This window comes from Orcinus orca, chromosome 8 (genome assembly GCF_937001465.1).
Source record: "Orcinus orca chromosome 8, mOrcOrc1.1, whole genome shotgun sequence".
Taxonomy (NCBI): Eukaryota; Metazoa; Chordata; class Mammalia; order Artiodactyla; family Delphinidae; genus Orcinus; species Orcinus orca.
Window position 1 is genome coordinate 70,384,844 of NC_064566.1, and position 26,900 is coordinate 70,411,743.

A 26,900-nucleotide genomic window follows, 5' to 3' on the forward strand; every position below is an offset into this window, starting at 1 on the left:
GAGTGCTTACCATAACTTCCCATGGTGCTTAAGGGCTTCGACTCTAGAGGCAGACCACGTGAGTTAGACGGGTGGTGTATCAGCTGTGTGACCTTGAGTGAGTCACTAACCTATTCAGTCCTCAGTTTTCTCAGTTGTTAAATGGAGATATACAAGAGTTTACCTTCTATTGTTATTGGGCGGATTCAACGAGATACTTCATATAAAGCACAAAGCTTGGCATGGTAGTGCCTCCAAAATGTTGGCCGATTAATTACTGGTACTACTAGTCATCATCATCATTATATACTCCTTGCTAGACTTAAGGCTGATCCAAGGGTGAATGAGAGAGATCGATGCCTCCAAGAATCTTGCAGTTGGTTAGTGATAATATTAACTCGTTCATTTAACAAATACTTATTGAGTACCAACTGGATGCCAGGTACTGTTCCAGGCCTTGGGGACGTATTGTGCGCTCTGCCCCAAGCAGACAAATCTCGCAGCACTTATATTCTAGGGGCTACACACTCAGAGAATGGTATACAGTCTACGACGTGGTAAGTGGTGTATGAATGGTACTCACAAAATAGTTTATCAGATGAGGCTTTTCTAGCACAGGAACCTGCAGTTAGTAGGTCCTCAATCAAAGGCACAGTGAATGAAAGAGTCAGATGAAAACTAATCCCAAGAGTAGGTGTAGAAAAGGCTATAAGTTGCTGTCCGCGCCCCCCGGCAAAAGGTCAGAAGCACCTCGTTTTTTATCGCAGTGGGTTTGGCTAGGGCACAGACATTGCTCCTGGCAAGGCTGCCTGCTAAGTCAGAAACCACCCTTTGCAGCGAACACTTAAATCGCTAGCATGTTCCAACTTGCCAGTGCAATCATGGGTTGAACTCAGGATCTGAATCACCCGCAAGGCATCTGCATGCCCAGGTGCAGAGTGACAGGAAATAGCATCTGGTGTCTCCTCACCCAGGACCAGATCAAGGAAAAGCCTCAGTCTGATTTTTGGCACCAGCCAATCCCCAGAAAGTTAGAAATGTGCCTGGGATCTATCTATGAACATGGGTCCAACTCCTAACTGGAAGAAAACAAAGTCTGAGGGTAAGAATTTGAAGTGGTTGATCAGTGAGTCTAAATCCATACCTGATGTGACATTTACATAAATCAATTTTTACCTTAATTTGCCTCTCCTCAGTGATTGTGTGGTTTGCGTGTTCATTAGGCCTTTCCCGTCTCTCCAGGGCTGTCATCCATAAAGGGCTCTGAAATCTTTAGGAGGAAATTACTCCACAAGTATCTATAATCAGATATTGTCATACTCATTCACACATACACAAATGGGTACACATGCATAAATATATACAGTCACAATTTTTCTAATAGTAATTGGTATAGAAAATTTGAAAAATACAGAAGAGAGTAAAGAAGATGAGAAATTATTATTCTGCCATACAGACAAACACAGTTGATGCTTTTATTTCCTTTCAGTCTTTTTTCATACATAGATGATGATAGATAGATAGGCATAGTTGTGATAATGTATATAATTTTTGATTCTGGATTTTTCAGTTAACATTATAGAATAAGCATTTCCTTGTAACATTTAAAAAATCTTTATTAACCTCATTTCCAATGCCTGCTGATGCTATAATGACTCAGCAATAACCATGGATTGAGCTCAGAGCTGTATAAATGACTGAAAGCAGGTGGCCTGTTAGGGTCTTCAGTTCCTAGCATCCCAGCTGATTTAGGTGTAACTGGTGGCCTTCGTCTAAATCTTTTCTGTCCCAGCACACCTGAGGGATAGGAGTGGAGAAGGTACATGCACTTGTAGTTTAAATAGCATCTCGAGGTACTCTGACACACACACCCCCAATCTCCACCCCAGCTTTGAGGATCACTGTCCAAATTCCGTGTTCCCTTTTCCTCTCCTCCTCCACTCAGCTCCGAGAGAAGCAGGCATACGTGGAGAAGGTTGAGAAGCTGCAGCAGGCCCTGACCCAGCTGCAGTCCGCCTGCGAGAAGCGGGAGCAGATGGAGCGGAGACTGCGCACCTGGCTGGAGAGGGAGCTGGACGCCCTGAGGACCCAGCAGGTGAGGGGCGGGGCCCTCGGAGTCTGGCGCATGCGTTCTGTGAAGGCCACGGAGCTGAGCACCTGCTGCCCGCCAGGCTCTGCGCTCTGCCCTGAGGATTCAGGGGTAGACGAGAGCTTGCTGTCCTCCGTGGTCCAGCACAGAGGCCAGTGGAGGAACCAGTAAGTCCACTCACTGGAGAGACAAACGTCTTGACAGGGAGAAAGTGGTGACCCCTGGGGGCTGGGTATGGGGGAATGCGAGTGCAGACGGCTTCATAGCGGAGGACATTTGAGTTGGACTTCGAAGGATGAGTTTGTTGGCCATTCTTGGGGAAGCATCAGAGGTAGAGGAGGAGTATGCATGGAGGAGAGAGATGAGAGGCACGTGGTGGGTCCAGGACAGCTGGGGGCAGCCAGCTGGGGGAGCATACAGCTGGAGGCAACGTCCAGTTTGTGGAGGGCTTTTGGTCAGGTTTGAGAGACTGGATTTTTTTTTTCCTGTAGGATCAGGAGAGGAGCCCTCTGGTGGTGTCAGAGGAGGGGCTGGAGGAACAGATGTTGAAGTCAGGGGAGCCAGTCCGAAAGCTGTTAGTGTCATCTAGGGTGTAGTGACAGTGGGAATCCACGGGGGACCTAGAACGGGGGTGAAATTGGGAGGACCTGATCATCAGTGAGTTTTCAGAGGTAAAGGACAGGAAGGAGTCAGGACTATCCCTAGAAAATAATATTGGCCATAAGTTCCGTGTCCTTCTGCCTCTCCCTGTTTCTCCTGGTAACAGCTGTTCATGTAATTCAGCTGCAAATAAACTCAGAGTAAAACACCCCAGCCCAGGGTCCTCGTGGGCCTTGGCAAGAGGAGAAGTCCTATAGCTGGGCCGGGCTCCGTTACAAGCGGGTCAAGGGCTCCTGGTGTGTCATCAGCCCGCGTGGTGGGCAAAGCCCTCTGTGCAGCTGGTGAAGAGTGTGCTCTAAGTTTGGAACCAGGGAAATGCGAGACAGGACTCCATGGAATTATCTGGTGGATAGGGCATAGTGGTTATGGTTGAAACACTTGAAAACACTTGAAAGCATATGCTCTGGCCAGCTCAGCCCTTTCTCATGGCAGCGCACACAGTTCCCTCTGGGCGTATGTACTTGGCTGGAGATGGAGGTGTTAGCGAGATTGCCCAGAAAATCAAGGAGCCCACCCAGGCCCCTACCAACTTGGCTTAGTTGATAGCTCACAGGGAAAAGTGAGTCTGTCTCTGGACTTCTGATCCTTCTAACCTGTGCCGCGTTCTCTGGCATTTCAGGGCCACCCTTCAGCCATTTTCTGTTGCTCCGTTATTGAGATCTGAAGTTCTCCAACTGGAGGGCAGGCTCTCTGGTGTCTGGTACTGTGCTGGCACCTGGTGGGTATTTAGGAGTCTTTGGCTGACAGAATGGGCACATCTCAGTATTTAGAGCAAAAAAGAATGTTCTTTTCCAGTTAATGTGCCACCCACACCCTATAGTTAAATTACTTATCCCTGGATCTTCTATTTTGAGTGCTATGAAAACAGACTCTTCATTCATTTCAGCTACTGTACGTATTCTAAACTATATCTCTCCCATTGATTGCATTTGGGATTTGTGCCAGTGGTATTGCTGTTGCAGGCAGTACTCTAATGAGCTGCCTTTTTACATGTCTCCTTGCAAAAAAATGTAAGAGCTTCCCAAGAGGATATACTTAAAAATGGGATTTCTGGATAACGAATGGGTATGCAAAACATCACTAGATATTGCCAGATCACTCTACAAAGTAAATATACCAATTTATCCAAAATGTATAAGAATGTCTTCCTGTACATTATCATCAACATTTAGTTTTGCAAGATGTCTTTTTCTTTAAGAAAAAAAAGGGGGGATGAAAGGAACCAGACTCAGCTCCATTATCCTTGTTGTGTTTCAAGAAGAAATGTGAATGAAACATTATTTGAAAAATTTCTCTATTGCCACAGAGGACCATTCCCGTATGCACACTCAGACCCACACACACTCAGGCCCATTCTTTTCCTCAGAGCAGCAAACACAGCTTTCCCACTGTTTGTAAAGGATGCTGTCAGATTTCGGCTGCCTGTGGGGGACAGAAGTTTCAGAATCAGGGCTGTCCTGGGGAATTACGTGGCTTGCATTTTGGACTTGTCTTCGGGAGCTGACAGCAGATCCCTAGATATGTACGGCTGACATGAGACCAGAGAGTGGGGAGACAATCTTTAAACAGAACTTTGCTGCCCAGCATCTCTTTAAAATAATATTACAATTGTTTTTTTAATGAGAGTGTTAATCTGTCTCTTCTGTTATGAAAGGCACTTGGGGATCTCCCTACTTTTCCCTGCGTTTGCCTACTCATTAAAAAGATGAGTATTATTTTTTATTTTTTCCTTTAATACTTCGTTTTCTTATTTTACCAATGAGCATGCATTATTCTATAACCAGAAAAGACAAAAGTGTTGTTACAAAGAAGTCCACCAAAACACCTTAATAGTTCCACGTGGCCAATACTATAGTTTGGTTCAACTCCTGCCTGGAGTCTGTGGACAAGTGTGGTGATCACAGTTCCGCTGGCCCCCAGCAGGGGTGACCAGCATCCACCCTGGCGCGTGGGGTCACCCGAGAAACTCTGCCTCTCTGATCTGCTTCCTCTATTTAGTCTGAGGAGCTCACACATGTGTCCACCCCGGATGTGGGCAACCACCTCGCACACTGCTCCTTCACTCCAGGGTCACCGAGGCATTTACCTGACCCCGTTAGAAGGCATACTGAGGTCACACAAAATAAATAAAGCCCCTTGTCATCTCTCCCCTCAACAAAGCAGTGAGACCACACTGCCTGCCTCTTCCCATGGAGAATCATTCTGAAGGGACCATTGAGAGAACAGCTTAGAGCACTTTTGAATCGACACCCCACACAAGGGCTCTGCCGTAGACCTACGCCAGGACACAGCTGAGCCTCTCCACCCGGCCCTCTCCACACAGAGCCCCCAAGTGAGCTCCAGTTACTCCTGCAAGTTATTTCTTCTGGAACCTTCCAGAAGGGTGGGTAGGCTGGAGGTGAGCGGAGTGGCATGGAATCGTGAACTGAGTCAGAGCATAGGCTCGGGGGTTAGGCTGCCTTCTCCTCCTACTACAAAAGGGAACTTTCTGAGGCTTCACTTCCTTGTCTCTAAAATGGGGCACATAACTTATATTTACCATATACTTGTAACTAAAAATAAGAAAATCTGCACAAAGTACTTACACAGTGCCTGACACTTAGCACTTGGTGAAGGAAGAATAACTATCATTGTTGTTCTTCTCTTCATTACCTTCAGGGTCATTTGATGGCTTAGGGCATCTTTGGTGCCCAAGTTACTCCAGCTTTTCCAATCCCATTGAAAAAAAAATGACAAGTGTGGCTGGACTGAGAAGGTCGGAGAGGGAAGATAGGTCAGGACACTAGGACCAGCAGGAAAGAGCAGCTCTCAATGAACAGGTTCTGTTATTAGAAGTAATCTCCCCCTACTTTGGGAGGCAAAGTGTGGTACTTAAGCATTCCTAGAAGTTGGGGGGAAGTGAAATAGAAATAATGGTAAAAGAGGAAGGGAAATTAACATTTTTAAGAACTCACAATCTTTTCTTTTTGGAAAAGAGCTGAAAGTAATTTTCACGTCTTACTTCCACAGTAGTCTTAGGAGGTAGAAGAAAGAAGTGGGGAATGTTCTTGAAGGGCAAAACAAGGCCCAGGGCAGCTAAGAGACCAGCCCAAGGTCATGTAGCAAATTTAGGCCTTTCTCCCAGGTGAACACGCTGAGGGCAAAGATTTTTATCTGTATTGGTCACTGTGGTATATCCCCTGCACAGGATGCGTGCTTAGTAAATATTTGGTGACTAGCTGAACGGGCAGCAAAAGCTGGCCTGCCTGACCCTTAATCTGTTTTTCTGGGCAATGTATGTACCCGTTAGACTGTGCTATCTCTGACTATTGAGTGTCTAAATTCTTGCGTTTATTTAAACAGCTCTTAAGGACCTGAGCAGGTCACCAGCCGAGGTGGCAACACAAGGGATTTGGATAGAAACCATAGATGGCAGCTAAGTGAGGCTGTGGGATCTTTTTCTTGGAAAGTTTCTCAAAGCAGGGTAGTTTCTCATCTCAGTGGACTGGTTTGTTTGTCCTCCTGCCCTGAGGCCGGGTGCCTGGCTTGATGGGGTCGGTGACTTCCTATGCAGGCTGATGAGGACAGGTACACGCTTTCCAGTCTATTCCGGCTTAAATGCCGGCCACTGGCCAGCTACCACTGGATCCTAGAATAACTTGTATTTGTAGCTTTCAAGAATCAAATAGAAGCATATGGTTTACAAAAAGCCCGTAGGCCCGTTTGTCCTCTTCTGTCTGGTGGGATTAGATTCCAGCAGTGCAGTTCAAATGCCCAGCTGTTGCTCTGGGTAATTTATGCGGTTCAGGGTGAAAGGTACCTCTCACCTTGCAAACAACCCTGCATTTAAAGTTTGTGATCACTGGGAAATAGGAGGGGAATGCATGTCCCAGGACAGAGAAGAGCTGGGATGAAATCGTTCTCCCCTTGAGTAGCTTAGGCCCGACTGGTCTCCTAACCCCCGGGTTCCCGTGATGACCCATCTCCACCACTGGCCAGAAAGTCAAACCTCCTCGTCCTCTAAGTCATCTGTTTAGAGGAAATAGTATCCCTGAGTTAGAAGGGAGAAAATCTGAAAAGTGAATATCCTCAGCTCATGAGCTCTTCAGATAAAACAGCCGCTTTGTGTTGTGTTATCCGAATAACACTTCTCTCTTATGGACACAGATGGAGAGAAGGGGCTGGAAAATGAGCTTGACTTGCCTTAGAGGTTTTTCTGGTAACACTGTACTTTGGTTAGCCCTTTAAAGTGTATTAAGTGCTTTCATGTTTATTATCCTCTTTGATTGTTGGGCTTCCATCTGGGGCAGGTCTTAATTTCTGTTTCCCAGATGGGAGGCTGGGCAAACATGCCCTTAAGGCATCTCACGCCCACTTCCTGTACCTTCACATTCTATCTCCCAGCCTCAGGGGAAGCAAACAGCTGAATCACTTCCTTGAACTCTGGAGAAAGTGCCCTAGACCCGGAAGCCAAACTTTGTTCCTGTTCTGGCTCTTGGTATAACTTAACCGGAAGACATTGGACAAACCACTTCCTGTCATGCAAAGCTGGATATAGGCAGACAGACTCGGGTTTGAACCCTGACCCTGCTACTGATCAGCTTAGAGACAAGGAATAGTTCATTCAATCTCTCAGCAGCTTGGTTTTTCCATCTGTAAAATTGGGATAATACTCTCTGTTTTATAGGGCTCCCGGAGAATTAAATGAGATAGAGGAAGTGGGGATAGAGGTTGATGGTGTCAGAATCCACCCGCATTCGGGTCATCAGTGCTGGAGAAGGGAACAAGGGTGAATGTGCTGCAGGATCTGGGTGAACCGTGCGTGCTCCACGTGGGTTACTCTGCCCACCCAGGGTCTACTTTATAGTCCCGATTCAGCATGAAGATGTTACTTCCTGGGCTTCCCTGGTGGCGCAGTGGTTGAGAGTCCGCCTGCCAATGCAGGGGACGCGGGTTCGTGCCCCGGTCCGGGAGGATCCCACATGCCGCGGAGCGGCTAGGTCCGTGAGCCATGGCCGCTGAGCCTGCGCGTCCGGAGCCTGTGCTCCGCAACGGGAGAGGCCACAGCGGTGAGAGGCCCGCGTACCGAAAAAAAAAAAAAAAAAAAAAAAAAAAAAAAAAAGATGTTACTTCTTTCGCATCTCCAGAAACACGGAAACGGCCAGCCAGCCAGCCTGCCGGAATACAATGCCCCGGCCCTCATGGAACTTGTAAGGGAGAAGGAAGAGCGGATCCTGGCGCTGGAGGCTGACATGACCAAGTGGGAGCAGAAGTACGTAGAGGAGAGCGCCATCCGGCACTTCGCCATGAACGCTGCAGCCACTGCAGCGGCCGAGAGGTAAGTCCCGTGGAACTGTGCTGCTCGGAAAAGCACAGCTGGAAAAACACAGAGTGTAAAACACAGAGTGTCCAGAGGGGTTCAGGGATGCATCCCAGGGAGTGAGAACAGTTAAAAATAATTATAAAGTGGCCGTAGTGCTAGTTGGAGAGCAAAGTGGTATAATGTTTCTGAGGATGATTTTGGCAATATGTACCTCTCCCTTGGTTCCAAAATTCTAGTTCTCGACATTTATCTTAAGGAAACCATTATATTATATAAGTGCCTGAAGTTACATAAGTTTTTATCCCAGTGTGGTTGAAAACATCAATACATTTAAAATAGAGTAGAGCCCAACAAGAGGGATTCATTCAATAATTTCAACTCCATCCACACAGCGGAGTACTACGTGATCTTTAAGAATGATGCTGGGGAAGTATACTTTATGCTCTTTTAAACAGTGGGTATGTTTCATGGACCAGACAAGAATATGCAATCCTCATAACAGCCGTGAGAGTGGGAACTATTATTATCCTCATTTTGTAGGTGAAGAAATGAGGCTTAGAAAGATGCAGTGGTTTATTCCAGATCACACTGGTAGTAAGTGTTGAAATTTGTCTGACTTAAAACCTGATTTCACTTGGTTTGCAGTTGTTTGCTGCTGCTGTCAGTTATTGCCTCTGTTGCTTTATCTCCTTTGTTGCAGGCACATAGCCTTATTTTTTCTTTAAAAATTAGCTCGGAATGCTCGATAGTTCACAAAATAATCCCGTTAAGCTCTACCTTTGTCTGAATGAGCAGGTAGTTTCCCTTGACCGCTGGACCTCGCCTGACTTGCGTGGCTGTGCGTTCTACCAGCCCTGCTTTTCACCCATAAGTTATTCAATATATTGAGCATTGAATTGTCCCTCTGCTGCGGACTGTAGGTGTGTGACTGCACCAGGCTTTCTGAGTGTCACTTTATTCAGAACTTACCCAGTTTCTGAAATGGAAATTATAATTCTTGTCTGGTTATGAGCAGGAAACCAGACCGTATTCCCCTGGGAGGACACTAAAGCCCCAATAACAATGTCAGTGTGTTACCTTGGAAGCATGACCCAGGGCCTTTATGGGTCATTGTTGTCTCAGCTCTTTTGATTTATCAGATCAATGCATGCTTGGGGTCCTAGGATGAACGGGACTTGAATGTAAAAGAAGTAGGGGAAGGAACTGGTCTGAGGCATGAGACTCCTGGTTGGGCACAGGATGGGGGTGGGGGGATGTCGTGAGTAGAACCAGCCAGAGTGCACAGATGGTCAGCCCCACTCACGCTGTGCTAGGCCCAGCCTTGGCCGTCATCCTTCGAGCAGGGGAAACACCTCTTGCCCTCAGACCATAATCCTTTGGGATTTACCCAGCCCTGTTGCTCTCTTCCTCTGCTCTGTTTGAAGTCCTGGATGGATAGATGGGATGGATGGCTGGGGACCCTTTCCACCATCCCTGCCTTCCCCCATTCTTTGCTTCCACATGTATCTGTTGAGCATCTAACAGTTCCATGGGGAACTACCCTCCCCTCTACCGACCACTGCTTCCCACAGTCTTGGGAAAAATCAGTTCAGAGGAGGTCATGTTTTTAGCTCCAATCTTAATGTTCTTTTCAAAGAAGACCTCTATAGTTTAGCATTGCTTTTCTGTTGACAAAAAGGGAGAAAAGGAAACTGAAGAACTTTTGAGAAAGGTCAAAATTCTAAGCTCTTATTGCCTAGATCTAAATGGCTACATAAAAATTGGTAAAAATGGCTATTTCCGGCCATTAGGTTTGTGACTTTTCAGCTACTGCTACATACTTCATGTTTACAGGCAGTGATATTTGTATACCAACTGATTTTGCCGTCTCGGTGCATTTTGGCACCACTGATCAGAAGATTGAGAGGCTGGGCCTATTTTGTGTGGGTGGAGAAGCTTTTGAAACTTTTTGAGCATTTCAAAGTAATGTAATATTTTGCTGAGAGCTGTGTGTATGTACCTTTGAAGTCATTTTAGTCTAGTTGTACCTGCTGTCCTTGACACTATAAACATGAATTTTTAAATTTGTCTCCAGCTCTACCTAAATTCTCCAAAAAAAGATCGGTTGAAAATGTTTCTGGCCACTAATTCCTATATTGATGATTTTTGTGTACCATGCAGTGAATTTATAATTTTGTCAGTATGTTTAAAGCATTTCGCTGGTTTTCTGTGTTATTTGGCTTTCTGATTTGTTTTCAGTCAGTTTGCACTTAGCCGCATTCTCACATGTGCCCTCTTCATTGGTTTATTTTATCATTCATGTACCTTTGCTGAGGCCTTCTTCATGAAGATACAGGAGACTTGGGAGTGTAGAGTGATGGTTATGGGCATGGACTTTGGAGTCAGAGATATCTGGATTTGAATCCCTTTCCACATTCACTAACTGGGTGTTCTCGCAAGGTCACGCATTCGTTCATCTTGAAATGAGGATAGTAATGCCTCCTGCGCAAGTTCCTGAGAGAACTAAATGAGATACCACGGGTAGCATGCTTCACGCAGGCCCAGGCATGAAGGAAACACTCGTTCATGGATAGCTGTTGTTAAAAGAGACCAAAAAAAGGCCCCCTTTTTTGCTTTTTTGGGTGTTCTAGAAAAGAGCTGTAAGATTTTAAATATGAATAGGATTGTAACACTGGAATATGAAGTTAAAGGGATGTGAAATATTTGGCTGGATGATTTCTTACTAGTTTAAGATTCACTGATCAGAGACATTTTGGGCCTTTCAGCCCAAGACATACTTGGATCACTTAGATGGCGCAATTATCTTGTTTTTACCCGTCGTCATTAATTAGGAGTAATTAAATTGACAAAACCAGTGGCAGGAGGAACAGTTACCTTTGACCAGTGGTTTTCAGTCAGGCATCTGTTCCCGGCTACACTGCTTTGCAGTCTCCCTCTGTCTGTCCCTCCCCTCGACTAGACTTTCCAAGGACAGGGTGTGTGTCTTCCTCATCTTTGTGCCCTGCTGCCCAGCACGGTTGTCACTCTGAACGGAGCTGAATCCTAGGCAGGGGCTCATCAAAGCGGTGAGAGCTCGAATGCGAACGTGAAGGGGGCTTCAGTCGGAGCCTCGCTGTCCGGGAGGGCCAGTCTCCGTTTCAAGGATTTACTGAGTCCCCATTGACTGTAACATACTTGAAATAGCTGCTATATGGGTGAGAAATAGAAATAAAACGTTAACTCTGATTGAGAAAGTGAGAAAGGAGAAGTGAGCATGGAAGATTACAAGCATAGAAATACTAACCGTTGTGGTAATATCAGTATCCACATGTCAGTAGGTTAAACCTGCAGATGTGCAGTAGTGTCCCTATTCAGAGCACGCCACATAGCTTAGAATTCAATGTCATCAGTAGAAGGGGCAGGGGATTTGGATCTGGGGGTTTTATTTTGTTTTCCTTAGATACTGTCTTAGTTCTAGCAATTTAGGGAGAGAATTGGCCAGGATTTAGGAGAGGGCAAGGGCTGAAGGAGTCTGTGGAGAGATATTTTTAGTGTGGCACCCTTGGACCCCTCCCCACGAGCGTCATTCTCTGTGTGTATCCTGTGTTGCCAGGGACACCACGATCATCAACCACTCGAGGAACGGCAGCTATGGCGAGAGCTCGCTGGAGGCCCACATCTGGCAGGAGGAGGGGGAAGTGATGCAGGCCACCAGGAGATGTCAGGACATGGAGTACACGTAAGAGACAGCTGTGCGCGGCCACCAGGCTCCACTCTGGGCACTTCCCTCCAGACCCCAGTGGGGCCGCCAGCCTGATGTTTGCACTCACACTTCAGCCCTTTCCTGTTCTGAACAGCTTCAAGCTTGAGTTCTCCCTCCCACCCTGCCCCAGAGAGAAGGGAAAGAGTCTACTCAACAACGGGCCTGGAACCTGAAGTCTCTGGGGGCTAATTTCATGTCAGATGCAGGCTAATAACAAGAATTTAGATGCCCATGTGTTTTCTGGGTGTCTGTCTCTACAACATTCTAGACATTACCAGCTGGACAGGGGAAACATCATATTCCAAAGTCTCAGAGATTTTGAGCCAGGATTTATATATTCCAGCCAAAAATAAAGAACTTATATAGCTAATGCATTCTTCTCATGGACTAAACAAGACGTCCAACGGGCTTGGTGACATAATGGAGCTAGCCTGCCGCCCACCCCCAGCCCTCCCCGTGGAGCCCTGGGAAGCTGAGCTTCTCATTTTGCAGATGTGAAAATAGGACTGAGTGGCTGAGTCGTTGGTAAGCTCAGCAAGTTACTATTTGGGTTGTGAAAAGAACTCACGTGTTTTCTGATTCTCATCTTTGACCTTCAGGGAGGAAAAAACAGCTTCTCACAGAAAACCTGTCTGTCTATTTTTCTTTTTCCTCAGAAAATAGGGAAATGGACCCTCCTGAGCAGCCCACCCTGTGTGAGCCTTGAGTCTGTGTGCTTTCCTACTGCTTCTCCATGCCTCCCACTGCCAGGGTCCTAGACACAGTTCAGTCCAGGAGGTCCCTGCTGGGTGGCCGTGGTCACTCAAACTGTGTGTCCTTGGGGTCCCAGGACATCCCAGAGTCTCCTGAGGGGCCAGAGAAGGTGCACCCTTTTCAGCTACTACAAAAGATCCGTCTTCTACAATATGGAGATTGTAACTGAAGACTTCCACTGCGCTTAACTCTCTGTCCTTGAATTATAATTAAAGTCCCTGGGCATCCTGAGAGAAATGTTCATGTTATTCTAGCCAAATGGCTTTTGATCATGACTGTTTTGTTTTGTTACACAGTATTAAAAATCTCCATGCCAAAATCATAGAGAAGGATGCCATGATTAAGGTCCTCCAGCAGCGATCCCGTAAAGATGCCGGGAAGACGGACTCCTCCAGCCTGCGGCCCGCTCGCTCTGTCCCGTCCATCGCTGCAGCCACTGGGACTCACTCCCGCCAGACCTCGCTCACCAGCAGCCAGTTAGCCGAGGAGAGGAAGGAGGAGAAGACCTGGAAGGGGAGCATAGGTGAGCCCCGTCCCTCCCCAGGTGAGCCCCGCCCCCTCAGGCAAGTCCCGCCCCTCCTGAGGTGAGACTGAAGAGAAGCATCACACAAACATTGAGAGGCATCTCCTCTGGCCAAAGGAGTTCAGACACGCTTTCGTGAAAGCAGAAATACTGAGTATTCCCGAGCCTCAGTTTCCTCTATGTAAAGCGGGGAAGGATAATCAGTCACACTTTGGTGGTGGAAGCAAAGACCACCCCACCAGAGTCGCTGTGAACCACGGGTTGATTCACATCATAATTATCATCATTATTGTTGAAAGCTGAGGTGACCCTTCATGTAAAATGTTCTAATGGGAAAAACCCAGAGACCTCAGGCCTCTGAAGTTGGCTCTGCCCCAGACCAGTGGTAAGACTGCTCCACCTCTGCTTCTGTGTCTCGCAGAGCAGGGCGGTGCCTGGAGGTGTCTGCCCTGCTGTACCCCATGGGGTCATGGCAAGGGCAAAATGAGATGATGGAGAGAAAGCGCTCGGGAAGCAGTGCTCTCGAGTGCAAAGTTCTGGCGGCAGTGGTTTGGCTGGATTGTTGTTACACAGGCAGAATGTTGAGGAGAGTTCTGCAGACGTGTGGTCTCAGCCATGAACACGTTTCCTGGGGTGATGGAGGCTGGCTGGGTCTGGAGAGAAGCGGCAGAGCCGCCCGGCTCGCAGGCAGCGCATCCTCCGCTCTTGTCCCCGGCACTCCACACCCCCAGGGGCCTGGCCCTTCTTTGATGCATTTCCCCGGCTCAGAGTGTGTTTTGTTTATCTAAGGAGCCGAGAGCCTGTTTTTCTCAAAACAGAACCCCAGAGGAGCCTGGCTGCTTCGTGCCAAAGGGGATAAGAGCTTCCAGAACGAACGTGACAGACTTGGGGTGATCAAAGGCACCCAGCCACAATCTCTGTTTGAAGTTCCCCCGCGGGTTACTTCTGCAGCCCCTGCCCTCCAAGGAAATGCACTTCAAAGAGGACGTGTGTGGACAGCAGCTGGGATCTTCAAAGACCCTCCCAAGGACACTTAGCTCCCCACCCCAGTTAGAGAGCCTTGGAAGCAGCGCTCAGGCAGGCCTGGTAGGGGAGTCTGAATGTGCTCAGCTCGCATAGAAACCTCCCTGGCAGAGGCCAGTCTGTGACATCCACCCAGGCAGGCATTTCCCTGGGGTCTGTGCCTGTACCCCTTAGCATCTGATGTGTCTCAACCAGGCCTGGGAGCCAGAGGACCCGGCTGCGGGAAGAGTTGCTGTGTTCTCTGCACTGGTGTTCCTCCTCGTTATTGTGATTGGTGTCCACGTGTCACAAAAACAGAGCGGGGCCCTCTGAGGTTCCAGGCAGAGGCACACAGTCAATTCGCAAAGGTACAGTGCACAGTCCCCAAAGTGTTTCCACAGTCTCTTGCCGAGGGGCTCTGGAAGGAGGTAGAGGTGATGACACATACCTTCCTGATGGCTCAGGGGCTCCCAGGGGAGAAGACAGGCCAGTGACTTGGTTCCACAGAACATCCTTGCCAGACGGTGGCTTTTCACCAGACAGGGCGATGAGGTGGCAAGAATACAGAGTGGACTTAAAGGCAGGCACAGCTGGGTTCCAATCCCATTTCTGCTATTGATACTTCTCACTGTGAGATACTTATTACTCCAAGCTTCCATTTCCTTTTCTGTAAGACAAAGGATAACAACAGGCCCTACCTCCTATGAAATGAGATGATGTGTGTGAAGCACCTAGCCAAAGCCCCTCGCTACTCAAGGTGTGGTCCTCGGACCCTTGGACCCTTGGTCCTTGGACCACAGCCTTGGACCACCCTCTCCTGGGAGCTTCTTAGAGAAGCAGACTCTCAGGCCCCACCCACTGACTTGAATCTTCATCTTAACAATATATCCAAGTAATTGATAGGCACATTACTTTTTTTTTTTTTTTTTTTTTTTTGCGGTACGCGGGCCTCTCACTGCTGTGGCCTCTCCCGTTGCGGAGCACAGGCTCCGGACGCGCAGGCTCAGCGGCCATGGCTCACGGGCCCAGCCGCTCCGCGGCATGTGGGATCCTCCCAGACCGGGGCACGAACCCGTGTACCCTGCATTGGCAGGTGGACTCTCAACCACTGCGCCACCAGGGAAGCCCTGCACATTACATTTTGAGAAGCGTTGCTGTAGACAGACTGGATTGAGTTGCATTCTGTTATGAATGGGCATCTTGAAATAGCCCTGGCAAAGAGACGTTATGAATTGCTGGCTCATTAAATAAGTGAACAGACACTCGATTGTGCTTACCGCATTTCCTACAGGCTAGTGTTCCGGAGTGCTGGCACTGTTCTGAACGTGGGCCGTATTTCACCATCACAACAGTGACTGTTCTGTCCAGCTTTGTAGGAAGACATTGAGGAAAAGGGACACCACAGCGCATCATGCCTCCCTTTTCCCCAGCCAGCCCGCCCTCTTCCTGCCCCAGCCTCTCTGCTCTTGGGGCGGGCAGGGAGGGAGAAGAGGGCTGAGTGGTCCTTCCCAGGAGCCCAGCTGGCTTTCTGCTTCTTGGAGGACATGGCTCTCCATTGCAAGGATCTCTTTGGGGAATACTGTACACAGCTCTGTGTTGCCCTGACCAGGAAGCGTGTTTGTTTTGACCCGGGGCCTGTAGGAGACCATCTGTTACCAAGAGTGGAGGGGTGTCGGGGGCTCTTAGGCACAGCATCAGGCCGATGGGACCGTGTCTAGGAGCAGGGAAGCCTTCAGGTTTTCTGAAGCGCACAGCCACTGCCCAGGACTAGCCCTCCTGGGCCATATTAGGCAAAGCAAGCATCGCTCTAGAACACTTTGCAGGAATGCCCTCACCCCTCGGCACTCTGCCTATAAGGTGCCTCTTCTCCATTCTCCCATAGCACCCTGAGAATAATAGTGTCCTATCATTTGTCATGTTATATTAGAACCAATTTACTTGACAACTCCTCCCCCCGCCCCAGACTAGGTGTTTTGGTTTTGTTTTTAAAGAATGGCATTGAAAAAGCTGTTCTTCTGCCCTCAGGGTTGCTGCTGGGGAAGGAGCCCCATGAACACGCATCCGCCCCCGTGCTGCCCACCCCGCCTGCCACAGCGCTATTTCCTGCGGCCCTTGTCACCTCGGCCAGCAGCGCCCACGCGAAGACAGGCAGCAAGGACAGCAGCACACAGACGGACAAGAGCGCCGAGCTCTTCTGGCCCGGTGTGGCCTCCCTGCCCACGCGCGGCCGACTGAGCGGAACCCCTTCCAACAGCCCGGTCCTGAAGCACCCAGCGGCCAAGGGCACGGCAGAGAAGCTGGGTATGAGGTCCCCGCCTCCTCTCACGCTCCGGGGATCCTCAGCGCTCCCTGGCCTGAGAGGGGGAGGCTTTCGTTGAGCTGGGGAGGGGGCAGGGCTCCCAGTCAACTCTGACTTTACGGGTTATCTTCTGATTATGGTTACCCTAATGCATTTAGGCTCTGCATGCCCTTTATTATGCTGGAATTAAAATGTGTGTAGAGACTCCTCACTTATTACCATTTAAAGGAGTCCACAAGTTGCATCTGTCCTTTTAGTGTATGCTTTGTAACTAGCCCTTCCCCAGAAGGTGTGCAGACAGACGCTCCAGGGGACGTTAGGGAATTAGTTCCCGGCCCCCCCCTCCGCCCCCCAGTATATTTGAGAGCTGGTACCAGGCACCACCAGGTCCATCAAGACCAACAGGTACAAAGACATTGCCTTCAAGGTGTTTACTCGTCAAGGATTCGGGGTCGAGAGCACCTCCCGATTGAAGGAGAAGGTAGATTTAAAGTAGGCGAACTGGCCCAATACTCAGGCCAGTTCTAAGTAGGTGCCGTCAAATATTTAAGAGAAGACAGCTTAGGAGGAGCTTGGCAATGAGTCCAGAAGTGGCTTTGGACTGTTCGTAGTCATGGGGTGAGGAGGAGGTGGGAGCTACTGGGCATAAATGAATTGTTTCCTCCAGAGGGGTTCCCTGTGTTTATCCTCCAAAATAGACAAGTAAACACAATGTTATTTTCGGAGATTTAATCCTTGGGGTGCTCTTCTGCAAGGAAGGCAGGGAACATGTGACAAGGACCTGGCTCGTGGCGTGCACGTGATAGTTTGGAGGAGAGGAGGAGAGCGGGGGTGAGGGCTCCACACCAAGTCCCGATGCCACTTTCACCCGCTCAGACCTCTCCCATCACGTCCTAGTTCTGTTCTTTGTGTCCGAATCCCAGGGCCAGTCCTTTAGCTTTGGTCCACCATGGGCTGGGCACTACGGCCTTACCTGCATGCACCGATGGTGAGGGGTGGTACTTAAATGGTTCCGTTTTAGAGAGGGCTGGGAAGGCTGTGCTCCTCCTGGGGAACAGGCTGCTAATGTGTCCCTTCTGTTTGGCAGAGAATTCTCCCGGCCACGGGAAGTCACCTGACCACAAAGGTCGCGTCAGCAGCTTGCTCCACAAGCCCGAGTTCCCTGATGGGGAGATGATGGAAGTTCTCATCTAACACCGGCATCCCTGTTGAATTTTGCAACAGAACTTTGATGAGCAAGGAACGTGGCAAAGAGAAAGAAAGATCAAGAAGGTTGTGGATGGGAAATCAGGAATGATTTGAACTGATCAGGATTTCAGATTCATGAGAACACTTTTTATAAATGTTAAAAACAAAACAAAAGCAGGAGGCCTACATGACTGAAAATGAAGAGGATGTCGTGGATTTTTACTGCATATGGTGGAAGAGAGGAGGTGCATGTAGGTTTGGAAACAAAGAAGAAATAGGAAATGGAATTTTTCCGTTGTACAGAAAATGTATCTCTTGGGGAGGGTCTGTGTACACCCATTCTCTGGTTATAAACAGATAAACCTGGGCATGGATCTTCCTTGAAATACGCCCATTCTCCTTGCCTCTTAGCTTGTTTTGTTTCAGAAGAACCTCCTAGGAATCTCGGAGAGTCCGTCTTGATATAACGTAATAATCTCACCTGTGCCCTCCATGGGGTGTCCTGTGATTGCGTGTGGGTGTGGCAGGGAGGAGACATGTCCAGGGTGATGGGGAATTTAAAAGGCCATCTTCACCTCATTACCTGCTTGGTTTGGACATCTTAGCTTTTCTGGATTGAGCAGTATTTTCTAAACAGGACGGGAGCTTTCTGGTCCTGGTGTGTATCCTCCCTCACTTCTCTGAGTTCATCTCTGTCTCTGCTTCATACTCTTTAATTTTACCCTTTTTTCCTTCCTTTTTTTTTTTCCCCTTTTGCAACAAGCCATGACAGAATTCCTTTGTTCTGGGGTTTATCAGAGCAGTAACTGAATGTTCATCATTCATCATGACCGGTGGGACAAAGCCGTATGGCGGGTCCCTTGGCTGCTTCCTCCACCTTTGAGGAGTTGGGCTGCAGTGGTTGATCTCATTCTGGCCATGAACTAGGGAAGCTCCGACTAGGCGGAAGATCCATGAGCCCTGTGACGTCCTGCATTAAGCTCACGGCCCCGACTTTTTTCTCTCTCACATCAGCTCTTGCGTGGAGTTTGGTATCTTCACCTCATTGCTCTGTTGAGGTAGGACTTTCAGGACTGCACTCCGGGAAGCGAGTGACACTTGACTTGGTGGCATCTAGAATCTCCCCGGGCACTCCCGCTTTCTACTGTTTGTGGCCACCGCTCTGCCCGCCCCTCGCATCCCTCCGGGCATTGTTGATGAGCACGCAGACTCTGTGACCGTCAGCACGTGTGTGTCAGCACATCAGTTCTGCCCTGCCAGGAACTTGCTTTGTAACCTAACAGGCCGGTATCTATACAGTGTGGTCAGGTTTTTCAGGATTTCAGTTGGGAGCAACTTGTCCAAAGTAAGACGGAAACACCAGGTCAAAGAGCCAGGAGTGAGTGAGGTCGTGGGCCTCATCCCTGTGCTGTAAGGTTTCCCATCTGACTCCTCAGATGCTCAGATATCGGCTTTCTTTACAAATCTAGAAGGGGCTGGATCAGAAGAGAGAAGCTAGTCAGGCCGTCAGATGCTCACGCAGGGCCCTGATAGTTTTCTCCCTGCAGGGTAGCCGGATCTGTGTTTTCCCAGGTCCCTTTCCTCATGCTTACTTAAGGAAAGAAAAAAGAAAAAAAGCCCCAGGTCTGAGGCTTTTTCAAGTCCCACCCAGATGAAGCCCTGAAGACAGCATCACTTAGGAAATTTTGCTTGGGTGGCTCATTTTAGAGTTGGGCTTTGGAGTGTAACCTGGGTGAAGCCTCCCCATATTGAGGTGGTGGAAGGATGACAGAGGTGTGAGCTGGAGAGGGAGAGTTGGGGAAGGAAACCAGTGGCTTTGCCCAGGGGGCCTGTGAGCTGCCTGGTGGTCAGGAGAGTGAGCAGAACGGGTGCTGCTCAAGCCCTGCTCTGCGGTAGGCGCCGTGCATCACGCCTGTTGCCTTCTGCAGTCCTACGTTAAGCATCGCTGAGGACTGTGCAGCCTGGGAAACCAGAGCAGCCCTGGGTGTGAGGAGGGAGCGGTGAGACCCCATGGCTGGTGTGGGGGCCAGGTGAGTATGGACACGTCGGGGCAGGGATGGGGCAGAGGGATCCCCGTCTCAGTCTCAGTTCCCCATCACTTTTTATAGGTGATGAGGCTCAGTTGATGGCAACTAACTCTCTTAAGGACACTTTGACCCCTGATTAACATGGGGGATGGAAAGAAAACGTCTAGAAATAAGAGGGCACGTCACCTCTGCGAGCCCCCATCATCCGTGTCTGGGCTACCCCAAACATGGGCTGTGTCCCCTAGAAACGGGTGAGAGTGACAGCTGCAGCCCAGTTTCCCGCAAAGCCTCATCTTTATGCCCCAGCACATCTCGTTGGCAGCTCAGGCACAAGGCTCATTTGCTTTCCTTGGTCCCCCGAGTTGCCAGGCGTGTTAATTGTCAGAATGCAAACACAGACATCACCATTTTTCAGTTGTGCTGTAGTCCTTAATCTTTCTTTCTTCTAACCCGCTAAGACTCCTCCGTAAGAAGAGGGACCTATAGTTTTGAAATGTCTTCTTCTGTGGGCCCTGACACTTTTCATCTTCATAGCTCGAAGCCTTGCTTGCATTTAGGAGAAATGCAGCTACTGAACTCCCACTGTGTGTTCTGGCCGTTGACAATATATGATCTCACTGGATTTTCAGAAAATAATCCTAGCTCCGTTTTTTTAGTGCCAACTGTATGCAAGCACTGGGGTAAGTCCCTTTTAATGAGTCCTCAGACCACATGGGAGCAGGGGCGAGTTTATCATCCTTGTTTCACAGAGGAGGAAACTGGGGCTCAGGAGGTCAAGTCCCTCCCCCAGGAGAGGCTGGGATCTGAGCCAAGGCTTTGGGAGAGGAGCTGTGCCTTCGCCACAGGCTGGACTGCCTCTGACTTGGGGATGATAAGTGCCACGGCTTGACCCGCTCTGTCCCCTCTATGTGATGTGTGCACTCCTAGACACACACACACACACACACACACACACACACACACACACACACACACACACACACACACACACACACACACACACACACACACACAGCTTCCTGCCCCCTTGCCACCCCGGGAGCTAAGAAATAGGACTAAAGCCCAGAACTGCTAGAACTGCCCATAAACACAGGTATAGGTAGGAGTCTTTGTGTTCCGTTGTAAGCAGGACCACAAAGTCTGTTTAAAAAGCACTTACTTGCGAGTGGTCCAGAGGCCGGGCCTTCTCCAGAACTTTTCAGTGGTGTCGGATAATGAACTCGCGAGCCCTGTCTCAGGGTGAAGGGTAAAGGCCTTGGCCTTGTGTGGTGACGTGCTGGAGTAACTCCGCTTCTTCCTTCAGTGTGTCGCCTGGCGGTTTCTGCGTGCTGCCCGGGGTACTGTATGCAGCAGGAGATGTTGCTGCTTTTGGGCACTAATTTCAGAGCGTGTGCAGAACCTTTCCTTAGCCTTTTCTTCTTAGCTTTTCTTCTGCTTCCCAGAGTTGGGAAGCCAGCCACAGTGTCGTGCCCAGTCTGCTTGGAGCAGGCATGCAGGACAAGGCTGCCACGTCCCTCCCAGGGCTTGGGTTGGAGGGCAGAGAGTGGAGGCATGTCTCTCTTCTTCAGTTTTGCAGAACTTGCTCTTTGGAACCTATGTGTGCATTTGACTACACAGGACTTGGGTTGGATCGAGACAGTTGCTCCCAATGGATTGTGAACTTGGAAGAGAGAGTTCCTTGGTTCTGTGGCTCAGCGGGGAGGCTGTTGGAATGCCCCCTGCAGAGAAGCCAGCCATCACTGCTGTTCTCTCCTGGGTTTGCCTGCAGCCTCCTGTGTCCCTAGGATGCTGAGCGCTAGCAATTGCAGGTGGCTCCTGCATCCTTGTCTGTAGCTAATGGCAAGAGAAATTCTCCCTACAGCAGCCTGAGTCCCAGGGACTGATGTGAACACAGACGTCAGGTGGGGCAGCGCCCGGGGGGCTGTGGAGACTTGCAAGGTGGAGGAGTTGCAAGGTTTTGAGGCAGGGAACTCACGCTTGGGCTGCTGGGAGCTGAGCAAAGAGGTATGTTTTCCAGAACAAAGTCCTGCTGCGTGTCTGCACTGGTGCCAGCGGGGCATGCTTCTCTCTGCCCCCAGTGATCTCACACTCCTAAGCCTTGGAGGACGGTGGTACAAGGGAGCCGGGCAAGTGTTCTTAAACAGAGAAGGTCCAGCCCACAGTTGCCCGCTTCTCCTCTCCAAGTCTGACACAGCCATGGTATACGCTTTATAAATGTTGGTTTTCTCTTCTTTTTTCTTGCTAATTAATCAGTGGGTTTAAAATGTCTTCATTCAACATGAGGATTGTTTAATGGGTTTGCCTCTGGTGTGTGGCTCCATGAGAGATGCGCAGAGTAATTAAGAAGTTACCAGAAGCTGATCAGCTGGGAGCATGGAGAAGTCAGCATTTCAGTAAATGGATTTCTTCTGGAACTGTCAATAATGAGCAATCTTTTTCTGTCCCTTTTAAGTAGTATCCCCTTCTCTCATCTGGTAATTTAATGTATAAAGACACGTATATGTCAGTGCGTACATAGGAGGTGTGACTGTAAGGTTGTATGTCGAGTTTCTTTTCTTAACATCCAGAAGATGCAAGTGTTTCATCTCACCCCACGTTGCTTAAGAGGTGACCCTTTGCGAGACTCTGTGCTGATTACTGCCGTGCTAAGTAGAAACATTTTGCAGACGCCTCTGTTAGAATGGATCTGGGGGCCTGGCATGTTCCTCTGGTTATCCTTAGAGTTGAGAAAGCATCATCCTTTGAAGGCAGGTTTAAGTTTGGAAATAATCCCAAGTCATTCACTCAGTTGGATAAATAAAGATGGGTGATTAAGGTAAGTCACATCCTTTTAGCTTTTTCCTTTGAAAGAAGTCCTTAAGATGTTTCTGGGGGATGAGTCTTTGGACCCTCAGAGGCTCTCAGAGTGACCACTTCAAAGGAGGACAGTCATCGTTAGTACATGTACCTTCCAGAGGCTTCGTTGTAAAAAGCCTGCTCCCTTGCCACGCCTTGTATGTGTTCACGTCTCTGCGTACACGCGGGTGTAAGTACACATTCACGAGTCGCCGCCTCCAGTAGGAATTCTGTAAAACCCTGTTAGACTTAAGTGCATGTTATTGTCATGTTAGGCCAAGACTGAGGTGTTTCTTTGTCATGAAACTTCGCTTCCTCACGGAATTAAAATATTGTTTTTTCAATATAATGAAGTACATATACAGTATTTTCTTGTATCAGCTCCTGAAGTTTTGGTGCCCAGTGGTGTGTTTACATGTGGTTTGCCTAAGATTCCGTTCACATAGAGACACCTGTAAGTATTTATTACAAACCGGAATGTAAGCAAATTGATCCATAGTGATTTTCTTTGAATTAAGGTGTTTTCCCCTTTTGCGGAGGGGAAGGGGAGGCTCCTTCTCCGCGTGAGGCTCATGCAGAATCTGGGACATTCTGTGAGGCTGGGCAGGCCATGCACCCACCTCAGCAAAGCACCAACGGCCGGGGTGCCGCCACACTTCCCGCCAGCTGTGTGTGTCACCGCCCTGCTTGGTGGCGTGTGCGTGTTCCCTCCAGCAGACTCTGCTGTAAGATTCTGGCATCTTCGATGTGCTAGTCTGTATTGAAGCAGAGGTGGAGGGTGCAGAGCTGCACGGCCAGATGGGTCTGTGTCCAGAGTGGGGAAATCCAAGAAGACGGCATGTCCCTCACAGCAAATGTTGATACTGTTGGTCAGCCAAAGATTTTCATATTCTTTGCTGCTTAAACTTGTGCCTTAATATTGTATATAATAAATGGATAAAATGGCTCTCTCCCTCACGCTTGCTCTTTTCTGTCCCAAGGAACTTATATACCAGGTGCTCAGTAAATGTTGGTTGAATTTCATTTCATGTTACTGCTGGAAGCAGCCTCACTTGCTGTTTGGCTTGCAGAGGCAAGAGGCATCCCGCGTGCCCCCCTCCCTCCCCCCAGCCCCTGTGGGCCTCATGCTTTTGATCCCAGGAGGAAATGAGTCATCCAAACCCCTGGAACTTGCCGTCCACCCTGCCACCCACCCCTCCAGACAAATACAGAAGGAGGAAACGCCGGGGACGTGGGCGCGGGAGACGGTGGCCACTTTGATCACATCTGAGTGTCCTCTTTGGGCGATCCTGGGTTCAGGGCCTGCCAGTGACCACCGTCACTCAGGAATTTACCCCAGCAGCCTGGGCCCTGAGTCTGAGCTGGAGTCGGAAGCGTCTCTGTGCCCCATGATGGACGTGGCCGATGTCGCTGCCTTCTTAGTGTCTTGGAGTCACAGGAAACGTGGGGGGCTTTGGTAGAAAGAAGTCACATGGTAAAGTGGTGAAATTCAGGTGGGAGCCACAGTGGCTGAAGCAGGAGAAAGGGACAAATTCCATGAGAGTCCCCGAGTGAAGGGTCCCCCCCTCCTCCGCCCGAAGGGGACAGTGACCTGGGAACACTGCTGGGGAGGGCGAGGTGCCCTCTGTTTGTTTTCTAGTTGTGTCTCTCTGAGCAGAAGCCTCTCGCGCCCGCCCCTGGCCCGAGCATGGGTAGAGCTTCCTAAATGTGAGTGTAGGGAGAGCGAGGGATGCACCTCTTGTCCCCCAGGGACGGCCGGTGTGGTTTGCACGCATTACCGTCTTCAGTCCTCACAACAACCTGGGCATCCCCATTTTAAAGACAAGGAAACTGAGGCTGAAACAACCTTGGGCAAGTAACGTGTGAACGATGGCAGGATTTGAACCCAGATCTACCTGACCAGGAGCCCGTGCACTTGCAGTGAAAGGTGGGTAGGGGCTGGGAGCTTGGGTTCTGACCTGTCCTGCCTTCTACCCAAAGGAATTCTCTGCAGGGACCCCCAGATCCCTGCACGTGTGCAGATGTGACTCATGAGAGTAAAGGGCAAACTGGGCAGCTCCCCAGCCTCCACCTCCCGGGACTACTACGGAAAGACAGCTGGAGGCCCCGCATGCCTCAGGGCTCAGATGAGGACCCTTCTGAGCTGGCATCCACCTCTGCCATCTCCCTGCCCTGACTCCGTGCTTGCCACTTGTGGGAGGTGCCCAGGCCTCTGTCCTGGATCCCGGGCTGGGGCCTCTGCACTGCGGGGAATGGGAGCAATGCCTTTTACATTGCCTGGGCTCATTGTAATCAGGAGTTACGCCCCAGGTGAGAAATAAATCAGGAGTTCTGAAATTCCTTTCTTAAAATATACAAAGCTCGGTGATGAAATAAAAGGAGCTTTAGGTCTTTAAAGAATGTTGCCGTTTTCCTGTTTCTGTGGCCCTTTTATCAGGCACAGCCATGTCTGCGATGTGCCTCCTTTACCTGCCCTGTTCTTGGCAGGTAGATGTTCTGTCTTAGCGAGTCTGTCTCCCTCAAAACTCTCCCCTTATGCAGCCCAGAAGGAGACCCTTCCCATGTGGTGTGGATTTCTATCAAAGGGTGACTCTTCCCAAGTTCCTGATGTGAAAACAGAGAATACAGGGCTCACAGGCTATGTAGCTGGGTAATTTGGAGTAAAATAATGTGAACCTTAGTCCTAGTGTTGGAAACATACTACGGAACTTTACATCCTGACTGGTTTCAGCCCTCTGACTGTTTGAGGGAGGAAGGACCTAACATTTATTGAGTTGGCTTTGGAATATTGCTTCACCTTCACAACCTCCAAGGTAGGTGAAGGCATCTTCATCCCTGAGTTTCAGATGAGGAAGTAGGCTCACGAGAAGTGTAGTGCGTGTCGGGCTGCACGTCCAGCCCAGGCCGGCTTGCTCTAGGTCCCCATCCTTCTCTCCTGTACTGCATCGTGGCCTTTGACTTTAGTGGCTTTTATTTTTAATGGTCTGTTTGCTTGTTTTTGGTTTTAATAGTTATAGAGAGAATTGGTAGGCAAGTGGCTAGTTGAAAAAAAGAAAACACTTTATAGAGAGAAGAGAATCGATAGGCAAATGGCTCTTTTCAGAAATGTATTTCCAGCAGAAGGCCTGTGTGGATGGACGGGCTTGATCCAAGCCTCTGGTCTCTTTGCAAGATGAGGACTTAACGTAGAGCGGCTTGACTGTGTACTGACGCAGGTGCACTTGGGGGGCGGCACCAGAGAGAAGGGACCCAAGGTAGATGTGGTCGCAGGGCCCACTTTCGGGCTGGGGTCCCACTCTTGTTTTTCCTCAGGCACAACCTGAGCCCACAGAACTGCGGTCCAGAGATGCTGAGGGTAAAACGGAAGTGCCTTTTATTTCCGGTCAGATGAGTCCTGGATTGTCCCTGACGGACATCTCTGTGTGGGTCTCCCCAGACCTGGTCCAGACCTGGTGCCTTCCCTTCCACCTCTGTGCTCTGCTCGCCGTGCCATCCTCTCCGTCACCTCTGCTGGGGCTCCCTCCCGTCCCCTGTTCCTGGCTACGCACTCCACCTTCCCATGTTGTTTCTCTCCTTTCATTCTCTCCATCCTCACGGCCTTAGCTCCAGACCTCATCTCTCACTTGGACAATTTCAGGATCCTCCTGCCTCCCACTGCAGCCACTGCATCCCTGACACGGACACCAGAGAAACGAGGAATGACCGGCGTTTATTTATTGTCATTATGCAACCCCACGCTCCTGTGAGCCACTCCTACCTTAGGACATTGAATTCTTACGGTCATGTGAGGCCGGCGCTGTTATTAGATCCCCATTTTACTGGAGGAGAAACTAAGAGGCAGAGAACTTAAGTCTCTTGCCCCAAATTCTAGAGTTTGTGGATGGCAGGGCTGGGATCCAGACCTGGCAGACTAGCTCCAGAGACTCCAGGCCACACTGGTCCCCTCAAGCTGTTAAAGTCTGATCACATCACCCCCTCAAGGGGAACCACAACAGAATTATTAGCTCCCAGTGGCCTTCAGAAGAACGTCCAAACTGCTGATAAAGCCTTCATGCTCCATAATCCTCGGCCTCGGCCCAGGCCCCAGGCTGGTTTCCTGCCACTTCCCTCCCTCCCTCTCCGGCCCTCAAGTCACCCCGCCATCACTTCCATGCCCCGAATCTGCTCTGTGCGTTTCCATTCCGGCCCTTGGCTCAGAGCCCCGCTCTCTGTCTGTCCAAGTCCTACTCGTCCTTTAAAGTGGAGTTCCAATGTCTCTTCCGTCAGGGAGGCGATCCAGACCCCAAGTGTCAACGTACATCGGCCTTCCTCCATTAGTAGCTGAAGCACCTCGAGAAAGTTGCTGAACTTCTCAGAACGTCTCACCTGTAATATGACATGGGGGTGGTACCGTGTCTGTTTCTCCACTAATATGAATCGGGCCCTAGTACATTTCATGACACTCTATAGGGGCTCGAGCACGTGTTGACCGAATGAGTCAACCCTGAGGATTTCATGGGGG

At 49.5% G+C, this 26,900-nt stretch overlaps 1 protein-coding gene across 13 annotated transcripts in view; it reads left to right on the plus strand.

The window, feature by feature from the left end:
• The window catches only part of AMOTL1 (angiomotin like 1), a 170,667-nt gene extending 147,322 nt beyond the window's left edge, over nucleotides 1-23,345 (plus strand). For 12 of the 13 annotated variants that reach the window (XM_049714139.1, XM_049714140.1, XM_049714141.1 and 9 more), the window contains 6 exons: nucleotides 1,925-2,074; nucleotides 7,855-8,045; nucleotides 11,623-11,748; nucleotides 12,822-13,048; nucleotides 16,076-16,351; nucleotides 17,437-23,345. In XM_049714139.1, coding sequence (XP_049570096.1) covers nucleotides 1,925-2,074; nucleotides 7,855-8,045; nucleotides 11,623-11,748; nucleotides 12,822-13,048; nucleotides 16,076-16,351; nucleotides 17,437-17,543 — 1,077 coding nt within the window. In that variant the 3' untranslated portion in view covers nucleotides 17,544-23,345. Of the gene's footprint in view, nucleotides 1-1,924; nucleotides 2,075-7,854; nucleotides 8,046-11,622; nucleotides 11,749-12,821; nucleotides 13,049-14,266; nucleotides 15,138-16,075; nucleotides 16,352-17,436 lie in introns of those variants that run through there. The other variant, XM_049714142.1, reaches the window with a different exon arrangement.
• Nucleotides 23,346-26,900: the final 3,555 nt, after the last annotated feature.